This window comes from Dermacentor andersoni, chromosome 1 (genome assembly GCF_023375885.2).
Source record: "Dermacentor andersoni chromosome 1, qqDerAnde1_hic_scaffold, whole genome shotgun sequence".
Lineage (NCBI taxonomy): Eukaryota > Metazoa > Arthropoda > Arachnida > Ixodida > Ixodidae > Dermacentor > Dermacentor andersoni.
The window spans coordinates 400,925,352-400,943,839 of record NC_092814.1 but is presented as its reverse complement, the minus strand read 5'-3'; the positions used below and the strand labels follow the sequence as shown (position 1 = coordinate 400,943,839).

The 18,488-nt window shown below is 49.8% G+C and overlaps 1 protein-coding gene across 1 annotated transcript in view; it reads right to left on the bottom strand.

Moving 5' to 3' along the window:
- Positions 1-18,488, bottom strand: part of LOC126518706 (uncharacterized) — a 132,956-nt gene that overhangs the window by 46,793 nt on the left and 67,675 nt on the right. Inside the window, exon 2 of the mRNA XM_050168470.3 lies at positions 11,330-11,502. Coding sequence (XP_050024427.1) covers positions 11,330-11,502 — 173 coding nt within the window. The remainder of the gene's footprint in view (positions 1-11,329; positions 11,503-18,488) is intronic.

The following is an 18,488-nucleotide window of genomic DNA, read 5'->3' as shown; positions in this document are numbered from 1 at the left end:
GTCCGCGGTCCCCTCAGATATTTTAGCCCTAACCCTGACAGTGCTACTCGCGTGCTGCCTGGGCGATTCGACGCCCGATTCGAATGCAGCTTCTTGGGGACTCGCGGTGCGCACGCTGAAGCTGCTGCGCTTCTGAGGTGTAGCGTTGCATTTGCAGCCCTGCACTAGCGAGCGCGGGATTCGGCTGCAGCACAGGGCCGCACTGCACGCAACCGCCGAGGCGTGTTTTAGGCGAGGAGGGTGTTCGCAGGAGGGGCTCGCGCATCCGTTCGCAGGTTTGTTTGCACCGACATGTATGCGGGCACCTCGAAAGACGGTGGTGGTTGTCAAGTTGAGGCGGCGTCATTTGGGCCGGTTCCTGGCAGTGACACAGCGCTCCGGGAAGGTCCCCCGTCTCCGGACCGAAGGAGCGCGCGTGGTAACACCGAGTGACGCCGCTTTCGGCCGCTGCGCTGTCCGACGCCCATTCATTCGCCGGCTCTTCGCGCCGTCTCTTGCAGGCGTGTTGCAGCGGTGGCCGCTACGTGCAAGCTTCACTCAAGCCGCGTTCTACAGCGGCGGATGATTGACCGAAACAGACACATTTAGGAAAGTTACAAGCTCGCTGCGACTTTTAGTGAAAACCGCGTGCAATGTAATTCGGATGTAGTTTTTCGTGCGTAAGTATACTTTACGCCACGCTATGTCAAATCTGTAAACAGGATGGAATAGCGCTGTTCGCTGCTTCTCACACGCCGCGTTAAATACGTGACATCCGTCCGCGATTGTATGGCGTGGACATCACGATGCCACGACGGCACGCCGAGGCCACGGTGAAAATACATTTCGTGCGGTTGTCGCTCCTACTTTCCGATCAAACGCAGCCAAAGTAACGATTAAAGTTGACAAACTCTAAAGCGCTTCGCAAACTCGTATTGTATGAAACCTTTCTCGGAGAAGCCAACAGTCAGTGACAGAGCCGAGAGAGGTGACGTTCCGTGCGAGATGCGACTCTCCGCTGTCATCACCCTCGGCCACAGAGCTTCGTCGGTTTGTGTCAAGGTCAATGCACAGACAGTTTTCCGTTTAAACACACGCACTGGAGGATCCGTTGCCCAGGGCAGTACTACCGAAACTCGAATTTCTTCCCCGTGATTATGGAGGATCGTTAAATAGCGGCCTTGTCCCTGGACAGCTTTATTTTGTGTTATGATGTATAATGCGAAGATGTGCAAACGGAAGTGCAGATCACGCGGGCAGGAAGCACTGGTGCAAGCGCAAGCCTGCCAGATTACGCAGGACACCTCGAAAACCACGATAGGTATATCAATTGCTCACGAAATATTTACAGGTAGTGTATAGGGCTTGTCACCGCAGTTTGCAGATACGAGAACTTGGGTTATTAGGTATACGAAGTATAAGGCGCAAACTTGCACTTATTGTCAACGCCATCGTCACCGCTACAGTGGCCGCCTTTATTATAACTCCCGCAGGAACAAATTAGCCGGCGCGCAGAAGTGCCCACTCAAAAAGGTGCCCACACAAGCGCACTCGACAAGGCAACTTCCGAGAACTTGGCGCATCGATCGCAGCCGACAACAAACGACTATATTATACGATCTCTGTCATTACTATGCTGCTGCTTTAATTCCAACTAAACGAGTCCCGCAGCAAAAGAAGAAAGACGGTGGGGACCTCTCAGTGTCGCACACAAAAGGCCGCGCGCGCGAGGCTACCACTGCCGTATAATGGTCGCCAGCTGCACGGATCGGGGCCGACCTCGTTAATGCGCAGTCTCGCTTTTTGTCCCCGCAGCGCCAGCAACGCGTGTCGGCGTGCGCACACGCGCCCCAGACGCGCGGTCCGGCGCAGCTAACAAGAGCTCGAAGGACGCTCTGCTGGAATAAGTGCCGGACATCACGGGGGTGGATCTTCGCAAATAGCCGCGAGAGAGTGCCGGCTGCATCTGCGCGGGACGGCAGTGCGTGTGCCCCATTACGTAATCGTCGATTTGACGGCAAAATGCGGCGGCATTGGCGTGGTTCGGTGCGTAACGGGTTATCTACGCACGAGGCAGCTGTCGCGCAAAGTGTGTGCATATGCGTATGCCACTGCGTGTACTCTAGGTTGAGGTCGTGCCGGCTGTCCCAGTTCGCGCGACTTCGTGCAGACTTCTGCGTCCTACGCAGCAGCACGGACTCTATGCTCATCTTCGCTGCGAGAATAGTTTAGACCACGCGATTTCTCACCGCGTGGTTTCAGAAATGCAGCCGCAGCTTGCAGTTCGTGCTACACTGCGGACGCGTGTAGTTTCCAAGAATTGAGATGCGAAGGGAATAAAAAAACGATATTAAAGCGCGAATCCTGTAATGACTATCATTTGCGGGTGTGATTTGCAGGTATATTGTGCGGGATTCAAGGCGTTCAAAATCGTGGGGAAGTATGCGCGTCATGGCCACCATCATATGGTGCCGGAAAAAACAAAGCCCCTACCTCTCTTAACGTGCTGAAGAGAGTGCGTCCAACTTATGACAACTTGCACGCCGTCGTACGACGTATCCTCACACATCTGCTGGTGTGCGTGCAGCCCCGAACTAACGCGGGCAGTAAACGATAGCATTTTTTTCTGTCGGCAGCCACTCGTCGTAAGGGCGCAGCACAGAGAACGAGGAGAATGATGTCGGCGTAACCGAAGTTGAGCTCTCTATCATCTCCGTACCTTCATGCTGTCTCTCGCAGTCGCCGTGACAAAAATGTAGGTCGCGATGCCGGCTGGCTTGATCCGCACTGATGCTGCTGTTATACACTTTCAGTCAACAGGCGTTACCGTGCGATTGTTTCGGGCGGACAGATTTACCAGAGATTACAGGCATTTGAGCACAAAGTTATGCACGCACCAGTGCGTCCACATAACTGCGTAAATTGTTTGCCTTAAACCACTCACGCAGTTGTGGCCTCCGAACCCTTTTCAACAGGCTGGCTTTCCCGCAGTGCGCAACAGTTGTACAGGCTGGCATATTTTGTCAAATTGCAGAAAAGCCACGCGTGAGTAAAGCTCCTTGGCGGCGATCAGGCGCTGCTATGGGAACACGCCTGCACTGAGCGCTTTCGTGCACTCTGCGAGTGCCTATGTAGTACCACAAGTTTCGCTTCGGAACCGGGGCGTCGACGAAGCGTCTTGGTGAGGCTTCGATTCGGCAGCGACGTACATTGAGCCTGCAGAACGAGCGGGGAAACCTGCATTGTTCGGCGATGACAGACAGCTGGAAGTTTACTGGCGCAGTGCATGCATGGGAAAATACTCAATGAAGGCAATATTACATATTGTGTCACGTTATAACCCGGGCCTTAAACGTTTTAGAGATTCGACGATTTGTTACAACGAAGCGGCGGGTCTGAAGCGTCCAGACGCAACACACAAAGGCCAAAAGTACGAGTCCTTTGCTCATTTCATTGATCAATACTTCCGGAGTGGATTAGGAGCTTAGAGTCGACGTGCACTCTCGCGGCGGGTCCTGTGCAGGGGGTACACGAAAAGTGCCTCGACCGGCCAGTCACCCGGTAACTTTGCGTGTATTCGCGGGCGTCTTTTAGAGTCGGAAAAATAACTTTATGTAGAGCGTATTGAGCAACAGAAAGCTGTATCGGGAGTCTTTAATTTTGCATACAATTTTCTCGTTGACACTTTTCATCTAATCATAATATTTGAGAAGTTTATAAATTCAGACTAATTATCTAATTACACGGAATGCGAAAAATAATCTGATTCTCTCCAAGCGACGGCGAACAACAATGCCTTGGTTCTGTCCAGCTACGCGGCATTTGCATTTTTCAAATCTTGGCGTATGATAGTTGGGACACCCTGTGTATGGTGTCCAGGCTAACGTTAGCCAAGCTGTGCTGCGAAAAATAAAAATTTTAATTAATATACGCGGTGCGAGACACAATTCTGAGACCTACGCTGTTATGATGACCTCTGACGACGAAACACCGCAGGTCTTGTAACTGGATCTTGCACCACGTTTCTTTTCGTTGAAAAGCTTGGCTCACGTTAGATGGGACACACATACCCAACGCACTTCGCCAACGAGCGAACGCGTCTATCTCACTGCCTTCACACAAGCCCTTGGCGACGCACGCGGACTTGTCCTGCAATTTGCGTGACAGCATGGCGGCGTGGAAGCTCGGGCCCCCGACGCGGCCTATTCAAATACATGTAAAACGCAGAAACGTTTTTCTGAAATAACCCCTGGACGGATTTTAATGAAATTTGTTGGATTTAATAGAGAGAGTTAATAAATTTAAGTGACTGTCGGAAGCGGAATTTCGATTTAAGGCCTGAATTTTGTTAAAAAGATATTCAAATATTCGACAGATGGAAAATAATTGAAGCACGAATTTTACAAATGCATAGTTCTGCATCAAGAACAGATATCGCGGTTCTGTAAACGGCATTCATTAGATCATTCAAAGCGGACCAATTCGATATGTAATTTTACGTATTACGTGAATTTGTTACGTTGTGTACGAGGGTTCTGCAAAAGTTGTGTTTCCGTATTATTGAAGTTTTTTAGATTCACGTGTAACATATCGATTTTGTCCTCTTGAGATTTACTATTACATGCAATTCACAGAATTGTGATTTTTTATTGCTGCGTTACCAGAGTTGTAAACTTGATAGTTTAGTTTTCTGAAAATTTTCCATTTTTGCCAATATTTAATAAACAATTGACGACCAAAATGAAAAATTCGAAATCAACAGTCACTACATTTTAAGCTTTTAAATGGACCTCGTCACATTCGGTGGTTGCCGAGAAAAAGTAATTCTCCTTTGCCATGTATTTAGCTAGGAGCCCCCTAGCTTGTGCACTGTGCTCAGCGTCCTGCGGCGCCAAACAGGGGAGCAGCCGGCAACTCGCGGTGGAAGCCCACGCGGTGCCACCGCGGGACTGCCGACTACAGCGTGCAACTGCAAGAAGAGCGAGCGAACGCAAAGAAAAAGACGGGAGCAGAAGGAAAACTCTGCTTGGTTCATTACGCGCCATTGATAGTTTCGATAAGATGAGCGTACGCATTGCAAGCACACCAATTACGTTCTCGGAGAACACAACGCCAAACAGACGCAAGACGCAATGGCGTGCGTTGTACACCGAAGAAACGGAAGCAGCCACAGAAGCGAGCGGCTGAACGCAGAAAGCAGCAACCATAAAACAACATTTAAAAAGTTATGCTCTGCAGTAGGTGGCGCTCCCTCGCTGTGACCCCCTAAGTGAAAGGCGCCTGCAGTATTGGTGGCGTAAAGGCGGAACACACAAAACTTTGGCGCACAGCTTTTAAGGTAATATATTTCGCTCATATTCCATGTTTGTCAACACGAACCACGAATATTGAGGGACCGTTAAACAGGTCCAGTATAGAAGAGTGAAGATCTTCCTGGCACTGGAGCCAGTCAAAGGGGGCAACGCATTCGAACGGACGAGTGGCAAAGAAACGCGTGCAACGCGCACGGAAGAGCTCGACAGCGTCTCGCGAAGGAAGGCCGCGCGGAGAACGGGCTGGCCCAGAGGTCAGTCCAATTAGCGAACGCCTGCACACGCGCAGGTGGCCGCGCTCTTTCTTGGCTCGCAAATCGCAGCCGATGACGGGGCCAGCCACGCCGCTCAGTTTAGAAACGAGGGTTTTGTCGCGTTCATTACGTTTCTTCGTTATTCCTCCCTCTCGCATAGCCAGCCGTCGTCGACGATCGATCACTCAGGCCGACGAATCACCCGGGGCCACTGAAGAGCGTGCCCGAATCCCGTAATGCCAGCCGTGCCCGCCATAAATCTCGGCCACGTTCTCGTCAGCTTTCCCAGGACTCTCCAGGATACGCTGAATACGCGCGGACAAAAGCATCATGCTTTTCATGCCCACATATCATGAGCTACTCTTCCGCTTTATCTAGATGACTTGACTAGTGGCGTCGGCGCAGGTTCATTCCCAGCAACCCAGCAGGTTCATTCCCAGCAACCGGTGCAGGTTCATTCCCAGCATTCCTGCGCCGTGGTCATGACGGGTCCTCAACCCTATGTTCTATCGTGTGTGAGCGAGCGGCCATTGGGACATCGCCACAGTTTCGCTATCCTAGCACGCCCGCAGGGGCATCGGCAGCAGCGGAGGCAGACGAGGACCAGCAGACGGCATGCAGTCCGGCGTGGTCCAGTGAAAGAGGGCTGGCTGGGAGGGGGGCCCCGCCGGCGTCCATAAATCACGGCCTCTCGGTAATCAATTGGGACGGCCACGCCTCGAAGCGTTCCTCCCTCCCGTCCACCTTCCCCGCCGGAAAACAACCACGCCTGCTGCTCCTCGTCGCCGCCATCTTGTTGTTCTTGGGGAGAAGAGAGCGCCGTCGACGACGAGCGGTGTTCGAAGGCACGCGAAAACAGATCGACGGGAACGAAAATGTGGGTCGCGAACGCACTTTGCTCGGCGGTCCAGCGTTGACCATATACGGTCGCGCTTTGTCTACGTCGGCCGCCGTTTTGCCATCGCGTTTGCTGTGGTTGGAACCTAATAGCGACCGATTGCATGCTTCGATTCGATGAGCCGCCAAGCGTCCAAGTCAACAAATAGGTCGCGAATAGGGCATTTGCGCTCCCGCTTGGAGTGTATACAGCACGCTGGTTCGAGCAGGCCCTCGCATCACAACGTTGAACAGAAATGCCCCCGAAGCATAATTTCCCTCGGAGCACACACCGGAGCTCGAGCGTGTCTTGGACGGACGACACAAGTGGTGCATCACGCGGCCTCTAGTTCCTGCACACAACCACCGCGAGGAACGCGCTTTTTACGCAACTCGGTTTTGATGTGGTCATGTTGGCCGAAACCTGGTATGGTGAACATAGCAGTATATTCAAGCTTCCTTTGTATGATACATTTGTTTTAAATAGCACGAATAGTCGCGGTGGTGGCGTACTATTGATGGTAAAAAAGCACTTTCAGTGTGATCTGTTACCTGACTTTTCTGTCATTAACCCTGATTATGACATTCTGTCCCTTGTTATCGAAAATAAGGTTGTGGCGGTCGTATATCGCCCTCCAAGCGGAAATTTGAAATCCTTCTTCGATTTTCTTGACCTTTTTTTGTCCTTCATAAGTAAAAACAAATACGATGTCATTTTAGGAGGTGATTTTAATATTAACCTCCTTGCAGATAACCCCACAAAAAAAGATTTCCAAAGTCTATTAAATTATTATGCGCTCTTAAACGTGATATGCGATCCTACACGTGTTACATTGAAGACTGAATCACTACTTGATCTACTTATAACCAATATGCACATGCCTATTCTGAAAGCAGGCGTAATAAATGCTGATATCAGTGACCACCGCGGCGTTTTTATGTGCGTTCCAAAAAGCAAATTTCCTAATACAAAAGAGATACCAAAGTTATTTCAAGATATGTCGACAAAACACCTGAACAATTTCAAAGAGAAAGTTCGTAATCATGACTAGAGAAATGTTCTTGAGGAAACAAGTGCCGAAAAGGCTTATGTTTTGTTTTTAACGGCTTTTCTGTGTATACACAGCGAGTGCTTCCCTTATAAACATGCACAGGAACGAAGGAACATAAGGAAGCCATGGATCACACCTGAATTGCTAAAGAAAATTTACAAAAAGGATAGGCTATATAAGAAGTTTGGAAAAACTCGAGACCCTGATAGGCTCAAGGCTTTTAAAATGTTCAGAAATAAACTGACGGCGGAAATACGCAGTGCACGTGATGAATATCTCTGTAACCAGTTTTGCTGCTCGATGTCGGATGAATTACGAAGGAAATTGAATGGGCTTCTAAACAGATCTACAGGCCCAAATCCATTAACAAAAATTCATACTCAAGGTAAAGAACTCACAAGCACTGATTTAGCAAACGCATTCAACAGCTACTTCACAGAGATAACTAGTAATTTCGTTGATTCTAATACTCTTCATATAAGAAACGAGAAGTCAATGTTCTTAACACCAACATCAGTATCAGAGGTCATGTCGGTTTTCATGGGGCTAAATAATAGCAAATTTTGTGACGCAGACGGAATTGTGATAAAACCGGTGAAGTTTGTGATAGGAGACATAGCAGAGTGTTTAGCTCACATATATAACCTTTGCTTATCTCAAGGAACATTTCCGGGGCAAATGCAACTCGCCAAAGTGAGCGTATTGCACAAAAAAGTTAGTAAGAATGATTTCACAAATTTTAGACCAGTATCCATACTACCCGTTTTCTCAAAAGGATTTGAAAAAATGGTTCTTACTAGAATGACAAATTTTAGCGAACAATGCAATATCATTCACGGCGCGCAGTATGGCTTCCGGAAATATCGATAAACAGAAATGGCACTGTTAGAACAAAAAGAATTTATCCTGGAATCGCTTGAAAATAAAGAAGTAGCCCTTGGAATATACGTAGATTTCACGAAAGCTTTCGATTATTTAAATCACTCTATCCTGCTAAAGAAACTTGATATGTACGGATTCCGCGGAACGGTTCTATCACTACTGACGTCCTACCTTAGTGAGCGCAAGCAGTACGTATATTTAAATGGCTGCTCTTCTAATATATTACCAATTTCTGCCGGCGTACCTCAAGGGAGTATTCTTGGCCCATTTTTGTTTAACTTATATTTGAATGACATTGTTAACGTCGATCCTGTGGTGACATTTGTCATTTATGCTGATGATGTGACGCTGTTATTCTCTGCAGAAAGTACGGATGAGCTGATGCTGAGAGCGAACAGAACGCTTGTGAAATTAGATACATGGGCGCAACTTAACAAATTGAAAATAAACGTTAGTAAAACGAAGGCTATCATATACCGTGCGAAAAACAAGAAAGTTAACATTACCTCAGACATTAAGCTGTAAAACTCAAAGGTGGAACTAGTAAGCGCACTTAAAATACTTGGAGTGTATTTCAGCGAAAATATGACCTGGGACATTCATATCGGCCACGTTGTGCCAAAACTGTTTCGCATCGTTGGATTGACATACGCCAACAGATACATTTTACCGTCAAAAGTTAAGCTTCTATTGTACAATGCGCTATTCTACTCACATATGAAATATTGCCAATTAGTTTGGGGGAACACAACAAAAGGTAATTTGCAAAGAATCATGATATTACAGAAAAAAAATTTTACGAAATATTGAAAACGTCCCCATGAGTCACCCTTCCCACCCTCTGTTCTTGAACTACGGTGTAATGAAAATAGACGAGCTATATCCGCATTGCCTGTGTTCACGTTATAAGCTTGAAGTAAAAAATAACAGCTATTCCCTACTATATACGGTTGACATCGCTTTCTAAAAGGACCACACCTTATGAGAATCGAAACACACAGCCATGGTTAATCAAAACGTGCAGAACCGGATACGGACAACAAATGGTAAACAGAACGCTACCGCATTTGCTAAATTTCTACCATAACAACTGTTTCACTCCCGAAACAGCATCGAACCAGAAACTGAAATTGTTCTTCTGTGACAAAGCTCCTTTCCCATGACAGAATTTCATGTGGTTTTTCCATCTCTGCGAATGTACGCTATACGCATTGCAATGTACGAATGTACTGTTTCATACTACACCAATGTGTGCCGTTTTATTTTTCGTTCTTTCCCTCAATATGTAGCGCTTTTTACTGGCAGTTTTTTCATGTTTGTACGTTTCCTTTAACATTGGTCTATTACGCAGTTAACAAACTTTTTATTTCTATAGTTACTTATTCTCACTGTTACCGACAAGTTATTGCTGCATTACTATTTGTTTGTGGTTTTTATGTTGCCGTGCGAGAAGTGTTTCTGTTTCTTCTATTTTGTACTCTGGGGAGCTGGGAACTAGTCAAGCTGACTTGTCAGCTTTTTTTCCCGCACTCCCTCACTTCATGAGTGAAATAAAGATTATTATTATTATTATTATTATTATTATTATTATGTTTATTATTATATCCAGAGTAAACGGTGTCCCTGCAATGCAGTGCAATCGACTCGAAACGATATTCGCTAAACCGGAAACGTTGACCATTAAAGCTTGCTATCGTTCTTCCTGGACTGGCCTTAAAACACGCAACCATTTACGCATCATCGTAAGGACGGCACTTACTTCTCGGGGCACGGCGTCAAAGGAGGACGCCATTGAAGGTGGCTCTCTTTTACGGCCGTCTGTGCAGAGCTTATAGCGCCATGCGAGAGAGTGCGTCGTCGAGCTTTTATTTAGCATTGCCATTTGTTGGGCGTGTTGGTAAACTGAAGGTATATTTAGGGCCAGCAAAACAAGGACGGAAGGGAGACGACACCACAATGCGCTAACTTGAACAGCTTGATTTTCAGGAAATACACCTACACCGCGCATTGTGGTGTCGTCTCCCTTTCGTCCTTGTTTGCTGGCGCTAAATATGCTTTTATTTAGCGTTTAGGGAAGAACGGGGCGAGATGGCTGCGGTGCCCGAGTAAGTTGTCTATAATTAGCCGGGATACGGACAGACCTGCCTGGAGGCGACTGCGGTCAATCACGGACAATACGTTCCACGAGATGTGTAAGCAGCTTGTGCAAGTGTGTCATGTGTCGATTAGTCCAGCTATTTAGCGCAACAGCACAGGCTCTCCGAAAGTACACTGTCGTCTGCTCAAGCACAACTCGGACAGCGTCGGTATTGCATACATCACCCTTCGGAATGCACGCACCGATGCCACAAGTCTCGGAATACATGTGGTGCACAATATCCCGGCTTAACTGGTGCGCGATATCGCAGTGTTTAGCACCCACGGCTTTCAATAGCACAGATTGCCACAGGGAAAATTGTTCATTTCCCAGTGGTGATATGGTGGGCAAAATTTAGTTATCTTTATATGCCGAGGATCACGCTGAGTACGAACAGGTGGCTTGCTGCAAAAAATTAAAAGAAAATGACACGAAATAACTCAGCCGGAATGAGCACTGCTGCTGACGAGCGCTAGCTTCGGATAAGCTAAGCCGCTCGTGTGAGCTGTTTCTAAAGCTCGCCAATAAATGTGCTCCTTAAGGGAGGGGGACATTTGCTGTGCGGGCAGACACGTCTGTCGACGTGGACACCCTTGTCCGCATTCCCAGAGAAAAAAAAAAAAGTTGTTACGCCAGACCTGCTCGCACTTTGCAACGAATCGGACAGGCGTCAAGGCGACCGACCATTGCAAAGAGCAAAGAAGAGCTTCGTGAATGCGGCCCCTGAGCTATTCGTGTGCAGAAATGGAGCCATCAGATCTCGCCGTTTCCATGGTATGCCGAACAGTTTCACATCTCACACTGGCGCATTACGCGAAGACGCGTCCACGCACTGACCTGCGTTTCGGTGAGGCTCAGGGACTGCGCGAGCTGCTTCCTCTCGGCGCCGACGACGTAGTGGTTCTTCTCGAAGGCGTGCTCCAGCTTCAGCAGCTGCGACGGCGAAAAGGCGGTGCGGATCCGCTTGGGCTTCCGGAACGGGTGCAGCAGGAAGCCCGCCGGCTCGGGACCTGGACGGCAGAAGGGAACCAATCGGCGCCGCTTTCTTTCCGCTCTCGTTATTATAGGTTTGCTTGATCGCTAGCACCTTCTGCTCAACGTCCAGACACATGCAATTCGCTCTTTAAAAAAAAAACCTAGAAATTGGTTCGTCACAAATCTGCGTAGCTTTAGGAGACAGAACAACGGGAAGAACAGTCACGAATGTTGTTATGTTGACTAAAATTATGCAGCGCTGTTTCGAACCAATATAATTCCAGCAAGCCCCCAACGTTAATCGGTTCTCGCAATCGTACAACTGGCACTATTCGTCACAGTCCTTTTTCTTTCTCTTTATTTCATTTTTTTGTTAGCCGAGACCATGGACGGGATCGCTGAATCCGGTTTTATGAAATCTCACTGTCAGCCATCACCGGGTCCATCCAGGTGCAAAATAGCACGTTCAAGGAATGTCAGTGCATATATCTGTGCATACTTCGATCGTCACTCGCTATTTCGGCCGCGGAAAAACCTTTATCCAGTATGCAACTGGGTCCGGTAACATTTTCAATGTTTCTACTACAGGTATTCAGGTATGCACCAGCGCTTCTTCGAAACAGGCAGCTAATCGCACCGTGCGACTGCAAAAAAGGTTACTAAAGGACGATGGTACACGCAACGACATGTGCTAAGAAATGCGCTTTCCAGTTACCGCAAGTCTCCTTTCCGAAGCCGTGGTCGACATGGGAGGTGTCAACGCAGGTTCTCTGTGTTGTTTCTGTCGAGGAAACGTCTTCAACCGTGTTCGATGCGCTTCCGACCAAATTTTGCAACGTAAGTTCCCCCTCCTTCTTCCCCCTCCCCTCTACACTTTTCTCAGATTCGATTACTACCATCGTCAGAAAAGCAGCAAAGATCGGGCGACGATAATGTTCAACAGTTAAGGATGGCTATCTTTCAGCCCACGATCGACTTTTGGTTGCAAGCTCGTAATGGCTGACAGGCACTCGCAAGGACAACGTAAACAAAGGCTGTGCGGCAGAATGCCGCACGCTTTTGCGCGCAATGGGCATGCAAATGTGCAAAACATATCGGAGACAGATGTCGCTTAGAATCATTTCAATGCTGGCCAGCAACACACGTATTAATGCGTGGTTCACGCAAACGTGGCTGTAAATATGGCACTGCGATACACGCGAACAAGGCGACGTGTGCAGAAAAGAGCTCCACCTTGAGTGGTTAATAATCCACCTTCGACTTCTTTCTTCCTCTCTCTCCATTCTATTCGAATTTTGCTTTTGCGAGCTCCAGCCGCGAGCACCGCGCGAGATGTACAAAAAGGTCTCACGCGCGACAGTAAAGTAGCTGCATTAGTCGCATTAGAATTCAAAGCACCGGAGTGTTTATTCAGCTGCCACGAATCATGAATGTCAATAGCAGCAGAAATATCTGATGCCTGCAAGGGTGGGACCGTGCACAGGCGCGAACACTCGAAAGAGAGGCCCCGCCGCGGTACAATGCAGCTCGGCAGAGAAGCCCTGAAAAAAGGCGGCGTGAGAACGCGACAGACGTCGCGCGCTGCCGGGAAGAGAGAGGGGGCGACAACGAGAGACATGGGCGGGACGCTGAAGCGCTTCGAGGTGCGGCTAAAGAAAACGTTACGAATCGAGGTTCTCGGAGCGCTTTGTAAATAGCCCCGGCTCATCAACGCGCCGCGGCGGTTGGTAACCAGAGCGCCGAATTAGGACTCCATTGACGCCCTATGAAAACTCGCCGCGTCCCCCCGCCTAGTCCGAACGCCAAAATGCGTCACCACCGTCGTCTGCTTCTATTGTCGTCTGCCCGAGTGTGTATGCCATCGTCTGCTACAGATCGCGCCGCCGTCGTCTGCTAAGCCGCTGAAGAAGGGGCGGATATCACCGCACCCTCTCCCCACGTAGCAGTCGAGCTCATTCTGTACCCTGCCAACATCTCTGTTGGACGAAAGGGGCGGGCTGGCCCTAAGGGGGGTGTTGTATGGATATTTTGGGGGGAGTGTCATGTATACATAACAGGGACAAGTGAGCGACGGACGCTCACAATGGAGCCCTAACAAACGTATAATTCACACGCCCGCGTCCCCGAACAAACCGCGTGTCGGCAGGGCATCCACAGAATGGTATGTCGCCTCAGCACACAACCCCTCGCCCCCGTCCAATATCCCCAGTCCATGACGCGCCCCGTGTGACAAGCGCACCCGAGCGGTAAGAGAGCGCGCCGACGATGGCGGGAAAAGAGCGAAGCAGAAACATATGTCGCGGCTATGCGGCCGCTTTTCAGCGCGCATTAGCCCCGCTTCCATGCACCCCGGTTCCCGACCCCCGTGCTCGAGAGAGCGCCGCATCACTCGAGCTCTTCGACGAAGCAAGCGGCCGCGCGCGTCTCCCGGCTAGTCCCGGCTTCCCATTCAAGCCATTCGAGTGTGGCGGCCGCCGCGTCTCTTTGAACTGGGCTTCACAGCGAGCGAAAATCCCGTCTCTTTTCGCGGTGCCTGTGTTGGCACCCGCGTTAGGGGTTCTCCCCTCCTATACGACATTACCTCCTCCCTCAACTCTCAGCCCACTTGATTGCACGCGGTGTGTCGCTTCTGTGCCCCCTCTCTTATGCTGCTCCGCCAAGGGAGACGCTTTCGTTTCCGCGACCGACTCCGCTATTGCGCGCATTTAATGTTCCCGATCGAAACCGACCCTCCCCTTGCGAAGCACTTTCCTTTAACCCCGCGCCTGGCGCTTTGATCCCGTTTCGAGCCGCCGATTGGCCCGCCAGCCGGGCTCTGTGTCGGCGCATCCGGCCAATGGCGTTCGCCGCCATTCATTGCATCCCGCGATGACGATGGCAACTGGGTCGGGCGGAAGACATCCCGGCGTTGTGCTCGCCCGGCTCTCATATAATCGCTGGCCGACGTGGGCGAGTGCCTTTTTCGTCTTTACTTATGCTAGCAGCATCGATTCACAGCCATGCTGTAAGACGGACAGCCCTCTTTTCATCAAAGGGCTCGCCGTGTGCCACATAAAATATCCTAACGCCTCTCCCCATCCGACCTTCCGTTTCATATGCTTCCTTATTCACGCTTCTTTATGCACTTGTGCGCTAAACAAAGAGGCATCGAACAAAAAGGCGAGGAGCAGTGATGCGTGCAGTGTTCCCGCGAAAAAGATCATGGTCCTTTGTGCGCTAAGTACGCGATCAAACCACTCGATTCCCGTCAAATTCCGTTGAACAACATTTCGCCGTTGTGCAAGCCCGCTCGAGCGTTCCTGTGTCGTTCCCCGCTCCGGACGTCTTGCACCGTCGCCGCCATTCCTAATCAACGCTCGTACGAGCGCGCCGTCGCACGTAACGTCTGTGCCCCGGTAATCGGCTTGAACCATCTGCCTGAGCAGAGAAGTATAAATGCACACAACCTGGGAGCCTTCTGTCCAGCGCAGGGAGAGAGCGTCGGTGTCACCAGCTGCTCGCGGTCCGCGTTCAAAATGTGCCTGTTACTTAACGGCGCTGGTAATAAGAGAGCGCGGGACCGCTAAGGATGTCCGCCTGCACGGCGCTGGAAAAGAAGAAAGCGACGTCGTGCAATTATGTTCTTTTTTTCCCTCTTAACAAACGGAGCGCTGTCGATGCAACAAGCGTTGACGACTATGGCATTAAACGCTTTTTTCGTCAATGAACTGAGCCGTACTTTCGCATATAGTGTACATATAGCTTCGCTAGTCGGATACGCAGCGGCCTTCCTTCAACGATATCGACTGCAGGTACTAATCGGCGCTATTTAGCATTGCGCGCTAGTCGCAGGTCTGATATACTGTTCGCGTTGAGTACAAACGAGAGCCACGACCGACGCAAATGCGGTCTTGTGGCTCATTCACTCCGCCCACTTGAGGAGGTCGCGTGACCGATTGGCGACCAAAAAAAGCGATTGAAGGCGACTGATGCTCACGCCGGCAAGTGCGACCGGGCAGTCGCCATCTGCTCGCAACTGCATCGCCACGTAATATGAGTATCGGCAGACGTCCTTCTCTACGAGCGGTTCTGCGACTGCATGCGGTCGCGCGACTGAAAAAACAGCGAGCGACCAGCCCAAGATGGTCGCGAACAACTTGGCCGCTGTGAATGAGCCTCCACTCTTGACGCGCCCACGATGGCAGGCAGCGCGCCATGCATGTTGCGCCACCCACGTGTAAACCCCGCCTCACTTGTTCGCTGCTAGCTTAAGGAGCGTCTATTAGTTTCAGTCTAAGTATTATATCACATAACAGATCCTTTCAATTCACTTTGACGACGTCACGTCAAATAAACATGCTTTTTCATTTGCGTCCCTCCTTATTTTTGTCTCCCCTAGCCGAAGAAACACGGGAGAATGCAGGAATTGAAAATGGAGGCCTTCCCTCGTGCGCCTTTGACCCTTTCCAGTCCTCCGTACAGGCGGATGAGTTTTCGTCAAAATGAACCGCGCAAATAAGCCTTTGCATATATCGCTGGTTCTTCCTGCCTCGCTCCACTGAGACGGCCGTCCACGGAACACGTCATTCCGCAGGGCCACAGATCCGCCGACTTGGCAGGTCCAACGCGCGAGATTGATCGGAGTGACAGACCGGGATCATCAGTCTCGCTGAGCAAGGCCCCCGCCGGACGCGTATACGCCAGGGCCGAGAAATAAAACGACGACAATGGCTCACGGCGGGGTCATTTCTCCCGGTGTGCCGCAATGGCCGACCAAAGGGCACGAAACAAGAAAAAGTGACAGCAGAAACAGCGGCACATGGAAGCAAACACCAAATTTACAAAGACGGCGCATAAAGTTCACCCACGTGTTCAGAACGAGAGGGCAGCTAGCCGCAGCGAATGTGCATGTATACATATATGAGCACAAAGAGGAAGAGGTCACCGAATGTGCCTCCCTAGTGTACGCGATAATGTCGAATGGACACGCTCTGCAAAAACGCGCACAAACGCGATCTGGGTCAGCGCGACTTGCGACCCGCTCCCGTCGAAGTTGGCGCACCCGAAGCTGCTGCTCTCGTGGATGGAGTGTATGCACGGGGTGTCCCACTTGAGAGAAGATCTTCAACATGAAAGGCGCGTCGGAAGCGAATGGAGCCGAACAAATACCATTCCGAATAGCCTCTAGTAACTCGGGCAATTTTTTGTTTTCTCCATAACTTACTAATTAATTAAGTTTAATTACACAACCTTTTAATTATTGGCTGAGGACCCCAAGTATGATACGCACATTTCTAGAGCCCCTTCACAAACCACCGATCGAGTTGTTCACGATACGTCTCACGTAGTCCTTTTTTCCGGGTTGCAAAGAAAGCCCGCGACATATGAAAAAAAAAAAAAAAACACGTGACGAAACGCTTGCGCAGTGGTATCGTGCTGCCCTCAAGCGTGCGTTCGGGGAACAACCCGTCGGATGACGGCGAAAATGCATGCTGCTGGCCGAGCGCGGCCGACGAGGTGAAGAACGCCCTGCCGCTTCCCTATTAGGCCACATCCTCCCTCTTTCTCTATCATCTTTCACTACCCACTCCCTCTCCCCTGATGACGCTTCGCCGTGCTCCCTGACGGGTTGCAGAATCAAGCGTCTTTCCTTTCCTTAGATCACTATCGCCAGTCACGATGCAGCCGACCTTGTTCACCGAACGCACGGTTGAGAACAGCAAGGTATAGCACAGCACAAACGCTCTATCACGTAGCTTTTTTTTTCATATTTCGCGGGCTTCCTTTGCAACGCGGAAAAAAGGACTACGTGAGACTTATCGTAAACAACGCGAACGGTGGTTTGTGAAGGTGCTCTACAAATCTGCGTATTAGAGTTCTCAGCGAATAATTTAAAAAATTGGTAATTAAACTTAATCAATTAGTGAGTTATGGAGAAAAAATAATGCCCGAGTTACTATAGGCTATTGCGAATAGCATTGGTTCGGTTCAATTCGCTTCCGACACGCCTTTCATTTTTTTAAACTCTTGGCTCAAGTTATGTGGGACACGCCGTATACGTGCGCACCAAGTCTGTTCAACAATACGCTACAAATTGTTCGAAGAAACCGTGCCACGGCGAAGACTGGCTATTTATTTCTCCTTTATGTTTGACTTGGCCGCGGAAAAGAAAAAAGTTATAGGATTGTTTAGGGGACACTGCAGTGAGCAGTATGCGCACTTGTGGTCTATATAGCAGCGCACGCGTGCGGCAAACAAATAGCGAGTAAACAACCGAGCGCAATAAAGGTCTGCGCTCATTGTGTGATCGAGACGCAGCAAGGAAGAAACAGGCTTTTCATTGCACGGAGCTGAGAGTAATTCCACACAGCTTTCTTTCAAGCTCTTTGCCATTAGTTGCGCAGTCGCATGTAACGCAGACTTGCACCTCTTGCACAACCGCGTATACTCTCATTATGTCTATGTATATACATGTGTGGCAATAACGGGCATAAACCGTCTGCAATTTAGTTAGTTCTATGTATTTCTTGCTTCCTTTGTTTTGCTTTTTAAGCCATGCAGTCTCCGCGGCATTCAGCACGGCTTTCCCCCGATTCGCATGCTTGCAGAGCGCCCACGCACGACCTTGCGCGGCGCTTTCTCGAAAACAGCACTGCGCGGCACCACCTGCTCGTCCCGACACGGATGTCAGCCCTCGGCTGGCCCCCAAGTGACAGCTGGTCGGGCTGACGCGAAGCTCTCTGACGGATGTCGCGCAGCGATACACTTCGCAAATAACAACATATGTTACTTTACATCTCGCCGATAGGTCGTCCGAGTCGATGCAAGGCCCGCGAGATGCTGCGCGCCCGTTTTTGACTTTCGCGTCACGAGCAAGAGTTCTCGCTGCACGGGGGAAAAAAAACTTTTTTGATAAACGTTTGCTCTGGCGTTAGAAGAACCATGGAGGAAGGAAAGGAGGGAGCATTACGTCACGCAGCCAGCCTTGGCAAGCGAACGCTGGAGCGTGAAGCCACAGTGGTGGCCCAACACGTGACCTCTT